Source organism: Oncorhynchus kisutch, linkage group LG4 (genome assembly GCF_002021735.2).
Source record: "Oncorhynchus kisutch isolate 150728-3 linkage group LG4, Okis_V2, whole genome shotgun sequence".
Lineage (NCBI taxonomy): Eukaryota > Metazoa > Chordata > Actinopteri > Salmoniformes > Salmonidae > Oncorhynchus > Oncorhynchus kisutch.
Window position 1 is genome coordinate 65,059,314 of NC_034177.2, and position 11,015 is coordinate 65,070,328.

Consider the following 11,015-nt stretch of genomic DNA (forward strand, 5'->3'; position numbering starts at 1 on the left):
ATGACCCAGGGTCCCGAGGCGGGCCTCATATACGCGTCGCCCTACGATTACCCCTACACGCTGGCCCCTGCCACCTCCATCCTGGAGTACCCCATCGACTCCAGCGGGGTGTTAGGTAAGAATGCGTGCCCCTGCGATTGCCCCGCAGCCCCCCACCAACACTACCACCCCCACGGCCAGTGGAACCCCGCCCCCACGCTGATCCTGCGCCACACCTCCTAAATAATCCCCCCCCACCCCCCCAGTCAGCAACAGAAAAAAACATTCCAGCTCTTTACTGCATCTTTCTTTTCACTGTCACGAGACACTTCTCTCATCTAAAAAGCCCTTTAAGTAATGTGTGCATAAATAAATAGGCTGTTAAGTGCTCCACTGGCTCGATGTGAATTATAAGAGGGAGCTGTTTTATTTGGGAAAAGGTCCTTACCCTCCTCTCTCCCGGTCCCCGCATACACACGTGGCCCTATAGCTTTGAAAAAGCCACTTTAGAAAATCAGATTAGAAATATCATATTACCAACACAACGTGACTCCATTAAGAATGCTCCCAAAGGCACAGTGTAAACCTGAACTGCTATCAATGCAACAAAATGCCAACAGCAGCTTGTCCAATTGGGTTGAGCACATTCTAAATAGTCCGTCTGAACTGTGTCAGCCCGTAGCAGCCAGTTTTCTGCCCAGTGCAGTGGACCAAGCCTCCAACTGTGTGTCTGGGTGAAGGGAGAGGGGGTGTTACTGTGAGGAGAGGGGCGGGGGGTGGAGGTCGAGGAGCGGCGGAGCCCGGCGAAGATTTCACCCTGTCTCTCTCTCTTGTGTAACCAATACAGCGTCCTCAAAGGCCGAAGAGCTGCCCCTCTACCTGGGGTTTCAGACCTGTCACTTTCCCATCACTGTGCAGCGAGGAGAGCCCTCCAACCGGCCTCCCTTTTAAAGAAACACCCCCTTCCCTCCCTCCTTCCCTCCATCCCCTCACACAACACACACACACCTCCTCCTCCCCCCCTCCCTCCCTCCCCGCCACCACACGTTGGACTGGTCGAGGATCGGCCCTCTCTGAACAACCACAAGCCACATGGGGAAGCCTCAGCCCTTCCTCTTTGAACGTCTGTTCAAAGTGACGTGTGTGTTACTGATCAACCCTTTTTGATTTCCTGTCCTGATGATGATGATGATATATCTGTGTATGATGATGATGAGGGAGAATAAGCACTGAGCCCCACACTGCTGGAGACCCCCCTTGGGGCGGGGTCCCCCGTCACCCTCTCTCTTGGGTGTGGCTCTGGGGCATCGGGAGAGGTAACATGCGGAGGTCGGGACAGAGTGGTTACGGAGCCAAGGGAGTGGTGGGGTGTGTTGGTGACGAGGTTAAAGCATCTACTGTAGGCTTGACAGGCTTTATTCACAAAGGGATTTTAGGACTTTCTGTCCCCACACTGAGTCTTTACTTCACTCTTATCATAATATTCACCGAATGATTATTTCAGCTCAAGTGTAGCCACTCGAAACAACAGTATGTGAGTGAACAACATGGCCCTTTTGTATAGAGCTTTTTTGTATCGACTCAAAAGGAATGTCCTAAAATGGCTTTGGGAATAGGGCCTGGTGATGCTTCTCAAAGGACCGCCGGACACTCCTGGCACTAATTCCCGGTTCCCTTCCTTTATTCTATAGGTGTGGCTTTCCCCACGAAAGGCTAAAAGAATTTCAAGGATCCTTACTGAGCCCCTCATTCGATCTAAGTGTTAACACACAGACACTTTTGTTTCCCAAACGGCCTCTTAGTATATCGAACCATGAGTCAGGCCTATAGCAGTCAGACAGACAGACCCCCTCACTACTGATGTTTACACTGGCCCAACCTCCCCAAAGAGGCACAGCTCTTTATACCATGCATGATGTGTGTGTGGTGGTATGTGCATCCTGTACACACGCAGCCACACATGTATATGTTGTTTCACTGACTGCTATGTCTGGGCTTGAGAATCTCGACAAATACTGTCTCGCTTTACTAATCACTTAATTCATTGCCTTTTTTCTTCTTTTTTTTAATAAGAGATGTTACTTTTTTTATTACTGCAAATGTGCCTAAAAGCTTTCGTCTCTGGGCTTTAACCAGAGAGTGAGTGATCAGTATTATATTTCAAACGAATAACTAGAGAGATGCACTTCCTGATGCTCAACCTGAGATTATGTGACTAGTAAAGCTACCCTCTGTGTGTGTGTGTGTGTGTGTGTGTGTGTGTGTGTGTGTGTGTGTGTGTGTGTGTGTGTGTGTGTGTGTGTGTGTGTGTGTGTGTGTGTGTCTGAATGCATAAATGCCTAATGTCTGTGAATCTGTAGCAAGGACTCGAGTAAACAATGCTACTCCATTGTCATGGATGTTAAGTCCAATATTTCTCCTTGTTGGAACAAAATATATGAGTATAATTTGTGCCTTAACATGTATTTCTAATGATTTTTCCTAATTTTGTTAGATGTATGGTCATATATAAGCCTTTATGATATGATGAATTGAATTGATGGAAATGGTGAAGGATGAAATGACCTAATCCTTGTTTTGGTCATGTTGTTGCAATCCGAGCAGGTGCAGTGACTACTAAAGTTCGAAGGCACGAACTGCGGGTCCATCCTTACCAAAGGATAGTGACCGCAGACCGAGGTTAGTTTAGCTCCTATGCTTTTGTGTTTTATTGCTAATGCCTGCTCACTGTTGGTCCTGATCTGTTTTGCAATATGTACAAATTGTTAAGCTAGTCGTCCCAGTTTGTGATGTGATGCAACATACTGCACCCCCTTCCTACTCTTGGCCTCTGAGAACGTTTATTTAGGTGATTCTGAGGAATAGTGACCACAACACAGTAGGATAATGATGCTTTTGCTATCTAGGTAGAGACACAAACACGCATACCTGCATTTATAAAACAAACTACTCCACTCCATTATTTCGATGACTTTATGAATCTGACATGATGTTGATGACAAATAATGGACTATACCCCTTCTAAAAGAAAGAAGATACAATTATCTGTGTTTTAGTTTCCCCCTCTGTTGAACGAGAAGTTTGCAATTTTATGCACTTAAGTCTTCAACTCCTTATTAAGTGGATAATGTAACACTATAATTGATCGAGTATGTCCATTTGTATTTATTTGTTTGCGGAAATTACTTTTTGGAGAATCTGACCCATTTTATTGTCAAAGACAACACACAAGTGGGTGTAAACCTGTCATGTCCTATTTGTTTTTTGTTTTCACTGTCTAATTGGACTGCAGTAGCTTCCCATTTTTACTACAGTAATTTAGATACAAAATTACATTGTTTATTTAGTGTCAAAAGTCTCAACAGCGGCCTTATGAGTAGAGAGGGGTGGACACGTGGTGGGCTTTAGACTGGAAATAGCTTCTTCTGCAGATAGGTAAACAAACACAACCGCCAAACCCTTTACTCTCTGAAGTCTACCCATTTCCTGCCCTCCTTTTTTTTGAGTCCATGCAGAACTTTTACTACCCTTACTGAATAATTGAGAATAATTGAGGAAGTTATTGGAGAAGGAACCATGTGTGAAGTTACACAGGCAACTAGGAATTTGCGGGATCTGTAGTCTACAGTGTCTTCTCTTTTTTAATCCTTAGACCTCAGTGCTTCAAACAACAAGTGTGCCTTGTACATGCACACACTGTGTATCATCACATTTACATTTCATTACAGATCATTTCTCGTACCTAATCAAGGAAACGGTTGCAATGTGCCAGGGGATTTGATGCCAATGCCAATTGAAAACAGCCGACAAGCAGTGTATTTATCAATAAGGCTACATTTTAGTACATACATTGAAATAGAACAATCCAGTGAAATTAAATGAAAGTTCAATAACCAATTTTTTTGCTGCTAAATGATATGGAACACTTAAAGAGAGAGTTCACCCAAATTACAAAATAACATATTGGTTTCTTTACCCTGTCAGCTGTCGGACAAGGTATGACACAGCAACACATGTTTTGGTTTAGTTTCCCAGACACTGTGTCCACAGTAATCCATTTTGTAATTTGGGTGAATTATCCCTTTAACATATAGCACTGTATGTTCATCATGTACAGTCATAGTGTCGCACTTTATACGTTGTTGGACATTGCTTGAATCCTTTTACTCTTAAAAAGAAAACGTATTTATGCCTATCATCAACATGACCCGTCACAGTAATGAGAGTCAGTGATTGTCTTTACAAAAAGAAGTTCAGATACACACAGTATATTATACAGACTGTATCTAAGGATATTCAGATTTCACTGTAGAGCAGACTGTGAATTGCCTCTGAAAACATTACAGGACGAATCTGCCCTAAAACAAATAAGTCATGTAAAAAATAACTGTAACATGGAGTTCCTTAAGAAGTGCATATTATTACTAAAAGGTCAAACCTTAATCAACAGTAAAAAAAATCTGATAATGGTAACGGATAGGTAACACTGACTTAATTAATGAGAAACCAACATCAGATTAAATTGCACAAAGGCCTGTATTTAATCTACCTCTTCATAGGTTTGGGCCCCATACTCTGATTAACAGTTTTACAACATTAAAAGTTTGGACAACACTTTATCCAAACATTAAGGTAATACAATATAATATGATTGACATTTGTGATTCAGCGCGGTTCAGATGGTGAACCATGAGGCAGGTGGATTGAATGCAGGCCAACCAGTCAAACCTGTGTGTTTAGAGGTAGGCTGTCTCTGATGGAGACAGATGTAAAATGGCATCTGAAATGTGGGTTTCTTTATCAGCTCATGTTGGCAAAGATGTTGAACAGTCTCAGTATAGTATCAAATAAGTGCATCAATTGGGTCTAGAGATTTATACAGTATATTCTGATTTAGATTTTCCTCTGGACATTTTACAGTGCATTTGAAAGCGTTTACAACAGCTCTCAACGATACACAGTTTTCTCAAACTCTTAGTACAGTAGGATTTACAGTCTCTTGTCAATCTGGTGAAGAAACCACACCTTTCTGTTTTCTTTACATCTGTTGCACTCTGCTTCATTTGAAAAGAGAGACTTTACGCCACAGAACTTATTTTGCACTGAATGATTTTAAAAAGTTAAAAGTTTTAAATCTCTTCTGCTCCAGTCAGAAGGGCAGACATGTTTCAAAAGTGACAACTACGACAAACCTCAGACGATGAAATAAGTAAATGAATACATGTATGATCTAAGCTGAAGAAGTCTTAAACGGACCACTGTGGAGTGGACAGAGAATTCTAGGGTTCCACTTTATGGGTGAGAAATTGCCAGAGTATGAATGCATTTATTAAGAAGGAAACAAATCACCTTGAGACATTTTTTTTAACGTTTTACTGTAAGCTTCTTTTTATTTGTTGTTGTTGCAAAGAAAATAGTATATACTTGTGGCTTCTTGAAATATATATATAAATATATATATTAAAAATATAAAGCAGGAATGTATATGAAATGTCAGATTTTACTTGTATTTTGCAAAGAAATAGCCAGGATTATTCTAGAGGGCTATTTGTAGGAAAGACACATAGCAGCTTTATAGAACCACTTTAGAAAATGTCCTATATTTTTGAATATATTTTAGGGCTTTATACAAAAGACAGGACCTTTTCAGTGTTTATATGCAAGTGCATTTTATATTATGTGTCCTGTGAATTGTCTATTGTCTCCTAAGCTGAGGGTACCGGCTGAAGTGACAGCTTTAGCATGCTCACGGCTTCAACTTCCATGGCTAGTGTGCTATTCTAGAAAATACCATGTAGTGTTGCTTTGTACCATTAAGGCAAGGATTTTCATGTTTGTTGTAAATAGAAAACATACTTTAAAAAGGCAATAAAAAATTATATTGAGTAAAAAAAAACTATACACACTGTTTTGGCCCTAAATGATTTTGTCCACAATGATGTGGTCTTCTTGAATTTCTCATTGTATCCTCTCTAAATTCATTTATTCTATAACAATAAGACTTATTAATATTCGTTTCCATCACTACTAGCCGCTTGACTCTTGAACATCTGAAGGGCTCTAATGACTCTTAACAGTCAGTTAACAATCATTTTACTGACTGTTGTCCAAGACTATTCCTTCCTCCATCTCATTTTGATCTTTTCTTCTGCCTTGATTTACTGTCTATTCACTTGACTGCTACTAACAATTAGACATACTGTTATTGTCTTATTTAAATTTCCTCCTTTTTAACATTTGAGCTATGGGGGGGTGGGGCTGTCGTTCATATTATGTAAAATCATGCTTTCATGATTTTATGACACTGTATTAAAATATATGAAGAGTTATTCCTGAATTATTGGATTCAATCAACCCACCATATGAATTGTCCTGTATCTATACTAACAAAAGAATGCCTTCCTTTTTTTTCTCCTTTTTTTACACAACATTCTCGCTCCAGCGCTCTGGCTTTGGTCAAAGGTGTTGTGAAAGATATGGAAACACATTGTGACACGTGTAAGTTGGTCAGTCCCAGTTATGGAGAAATCGTATGGTGGGTTGAATGGATGCAAGGTATAGCTCTGATTGGTTAAATCATATTGTCATCCTGCTGTCACTAGCCGAGACTAATCTCCTCTCAATCTTTGTTCTTTCCTTTCCTTTTTGTTTCTCTCCTTTATTATTTTTCTCTCCTTTCTGTTTGTTTGTTTCCTAACCCTCCCCCCAGCCGCCACTGGCAACTAACCCCTGACCTTCTGACCTCTGAACTCTTCACACATGATGACCTGGCCATTGCCTGCCCGCAGATCAGTTCTCCGGTAGAAAGAAAGAACACATAAAGCAGCCTTGGCTTGTTACAGTCAGTCACGGCACAGCTTCTCATCAGCCGAATAATGGACACACTATAATGGCTTGGCGGGCCACTCCTGCCTGCCCTGTCTGCTTAATAGGGGGACTGACCCTGGCTCTAGACCTGCACTGAATCATTGTTAAGCAATAAGGTCTGAAATGCCCCCTCTGAGCATCACTGAACGAGTCCCCAGCCAGGCAACTTCCAAACACACCACACCATACTCTAAAACACCCTGGTAACGGCTGGTCGCCTCATCCGGACTGAAGATGAAGAAGGTCGACACCCTCCCACCCCTCCGACCGCCCAAACCCACCGTACGCATGTCGCCCAGGTGACTTTTCCACTGTCATGGTAACGGAGCTGGCTCTGAATGTATAGCAGCGCGGTGAGGCCTTCCCGAGCAGAGTGCATGCACCTCTCTCTGTCTCTCTGTCTCTGTCTCTGTCTCTGTCTCTCTCTCTCTCTCTCTCTCTCTCTCTCTCTCTCTCTCTCTCTCTCTCTCTCTCTCTCTCTCTCTCTCTCTCTCTCTCTCTCTCTCTCTCTCTCTCTCTCTCTCTGTCTCTGTCTCTCTCTCTGTCTCTCTCTGTCCACCCATATATCCTTGCCAACTGATTACCCCTCTCCCTTCACTGACTCTCTATGAAATCCTGGTTCTGTTTTGAAATGGAAATTGAGGGGGGTTCATTCTAGCAGGACTTGAAGAGAGACTAGGGGTCAAAAAGAGTATCAAGCGTATAGAAGGTGGAGTACCTGTCCCGTTACCTGGCATTGTTGTTGTTTTTCTACCATGAAGGAAGATCTTGCAGTCAACTGTTTTTTTTTAGGATGTAAAAGCCATGCTTGCCTATCTGCTGTACAAATGTATTGAAATTGTAGATACATGTGTAAAAATGGGGGAGAGAACACCCTATGTAAAGAAAATAGACACTTTTATTATACATGGGTGCTCATGGCAAAGAGAAATATCTATTTTTCAAAAACATAGTCTTTTATATCTTCAAGTATTGTAAAGAGAAATTAAAAATTAAACCCTTTATGTCATGAAAACAATCCTGTTTTCTTTCTGTGGATGGAGAGGTGAAGACCAAAACAACCTTTCATTTGATTTCGGGGTTGAGCATTTAACTGAAGTGGAAAAACAACAAAGTGCCTTATTATGGTTTCTGATATCTGAATGTGTCATCCTCAGCCTTTAAGCTGCAGGCCAGGTCAGTACACACAGTCTGTCAGCCACAGAGATGCCCTTAGACGGAGTCAGTCACCTCAGCCTTGTTGCTACACTAGTCAGACACAGTAGGTCTCCTTCCACCATCATTTAAGTGTGACTCTAGGTAGGTACACAAGTTATTTTTGGTGGCTCCATAGAGTAGTAATATCAGTTAAATATTAGTAATATACCAATTGTGTCGGAGTCTAGGTCATTAGACCCTTTGGTACAATGTCCTAAAGCAGGGATCATCAACTAGATTCAGCCACGTGACCATTTATTTTTAAGTGGATGGTCAGGGGGCTGGGACATAAATACAAATAATTTGTAGACTGCAAATGTACTGCAAGAAGCCCAAACAGAAATCATATTTGACTAAAACATAATAGTTTCAAACTTTGCTCACATTTATATATGATCACAAATATCACTCTATTACGCGTGGTAATACTTTGGAAGAGATGTCCAAAATTAAAATCACTTGGAGCTGATTTGCCTGTTTTTACAGTCTTGTGGGGCCAATTAATATCTCCTGTGGGCCAAATTCAGCCCACGGGCCAGTTGGGTAACCCTGTCCTAAAGGGACAAATATATGATAAAAGAGAGCTGTAACATGTCCAGTTCGTATCTGAACTGAGAAAATGATTGGCCTTATAGTATTTCACTGTGACGCCCCTGAGACTCCGGTTGTCTTTGTCTGTTGAGGATGGCCTCAGAGTTCCCCAATTATTATTTCCAGTAGTATGGTACTCATGCCAGTTCCTAGGTTTTACACACAAGGACATCTTGACATGCATCGTCTTTACAGTTAGTAGTGTTAGAAGTGTCATTTTGGACTGCCTTATGTAGGAGTTGTCATTGGCATAGACATCCCACTACCCGTGGAGCTGACATCACACATCCCTCTACCATGATGTATCTCTCTACCACCTATCCCATTAGATGAGGACGTGTCTGTTTCTGCCCTCCTGATTTACTTCCTATAAAGGAGTATTGGGTCTGTAGTCTTATTGCTGACTCGACACGTGCTGTGTTAATTGGAGGAGAAGGGTTTATGTGATTGTGGTACCTAGTGATTGACTGTAAAGCCTGTGTGTACTTCCTGGTCTGCACCAAAAGATTGCTCCACATCCCCCTCTTTATTTACTATGCAACAGAATGGCCTCTGGTGGTGTATGAAGAGTTTCTGTGTCACAGATTGTCTTCATGTGTGCCATTTCTTTTCAGTTACAGTATTTATGTTTGCGAAATGATTCTGCAGTAAAATTGCATATTATTATAATCCATTATAAATGATGAATACGAATGGATTCTCAATCATTACTATGATATGTGTTATTATCATTGTTATCGGAAGTCATTATTATATAAGACAATGGATTGACTTTGAAGCGAGGCGAATATGAATATTTTACATATAATTGTACTGGTGATAAAAGAATGGTAGCAAACAAATGGTTTCCTTGGTTGTGAGTGAAGAGACATCAGAACCCATATAGAATGGCATCCCATCCCTAAGTAATGTTACTGTTATGCTATTATCTGAGATTTTTTTTTATCTGTGCCATTTTGACAGCATTATTCTTGACCTGGTGTTTTTTTTCCGAGTGTGCAGATCAAGCGTGTTATTCTGTAGGACCCCATGCTGTCGAACAACTGATCCTGTTAGCATTTACTCCATGGATGGTGTGCGACCATACCCAAATGATTTCCTATGAGAAAACGATATGTGTATTTGCAGCCATTGTTACAAGTTTATAATGTATTTTTCTATCTTGTTTTATATGTGTGTAAGGGAAAAAAAATGTTAAATGACTTACATAAACGACAAAAGCAGCTACGTTGTTTGTTTGATTTTGAGATTCTTTGTAGTTTATTAAATCTGTTTTTTTTTTCCCTAATCCTGGTCCTGGGGAACCAAAGAGGTGCACACCTGATTCCTCTAACGATCAACTCATCATAAAACCTTTGATTAGTGGAATCAGGTGTCTAGGGCAAAAACAAATATGTGCACCTCTTTGGGCCCCCAGGACCAGGATTAAGAAACACTGCATTAAATTGACTCCTTGACAAAGTCTTATCTCTATTACTGACTCAGATCATTTAACTTTTTCCTTTCCTCCTATGTTTTGTTGTGACGTGTTAGACTTAGCCAGTATTATTTAATAAATGATTCCAAACAGACGTATTAATGAAGATGTTCTGTTTTATTAACATTCTGAGGGCACTGCATCATTTTAGAAAGAGAGGCTATAGGAGTTATGTACTGGGTGGTTTGAGCACTGAATGCTGATTGGCTGACAGCTGTGGTATACCACGGGTACGACAAAACATTTATTAGTACTACTCTAATTACATAGGTAACCAGTTTATAATAGCAATAAGGCACCTCAGGGGTTTGTGGTATATGGCCAGTATACCAAGGCTAAGGACTGTGTCCAGGCACTCTGTGTTGCGTCGTGCTTAAAGAACAGCCCTTAGCCGTGGTATATTGGCCATATACCACACCACCTGGTCATTGCTTAATTATCATGCATCTGTATACTGTAGTGGTAGTTTGCAGCTATGAAATGTTAGATGACACATGAACCATATCTATGAAGGAATATAGCCTCTTAGACCATTTAGCCATTTGATTCAATCAAACATAGCAGATGCTTATTTTATAAGCATGTTGTTCTCTTAATAGTAACTTATGCAACATCCCTCAATTTCAGAGTTCTTGAAATAGTTTTGAAAAATCCTATTATGACTTGTCATTAACTTATTTTCTTAGGCCAAAGTATTAATCTTTGTTTCATTTCAAACCCCCCATAAAATACCCAAGTTGGAAGTAAATATGAGATGCTAAGTCAATGTTTTTCAGGGTGGCTTTGTTGACTTCACTTTGCTACTCCCCTCTACATCCAGGGTAAAAACTCAAAAGGAATTTCCATAGTTTGTTATGGATACTCTGAAGTTTCATGGAGGAGTCCTATCGAATCCTAGAAAATG

General features: G+C 40.8%; 1 protein-coding gene across 4 annotated transcripts in view; it reads left to right on the forward strand.

Annotated features, from left to right (window-relative positions):
* The window catches only part of qkib (QKI, KH domain containing, RNA binding b), a 104,399-nt gene extending 94,186 nt beyond the window's left edge, over positions 1-10,213 (forward strand). The window contains exons 6-8 of one of the 4 annotated variants that reach the window (XR_004209821.1): positions 1-115; positions 827-2,658; positions 6,689-10,209. The exon at positions 1-115 is cut by the window's left edge and continues 173 nt beyond it. Coding sequence is in view for 3 of the 4 variants with exons in the window: in XM_031823407.1 (XP_031679267.1) it covers positions 1-222 (222 nt within the window). In the remaining variant the exon portion in view is untranslated. Of the gene's footprint in view, positions 5,881-6,688 lie in introns of those variants that run through there. The other 3 variants (XM_020481584.2, XM_020481583.2, XM_031823407.1) reach the window with 3 other exon arrangements.
* The last annotated feature ends 802 nt before the right edge of the window (positions 10,214-11,015 follow it).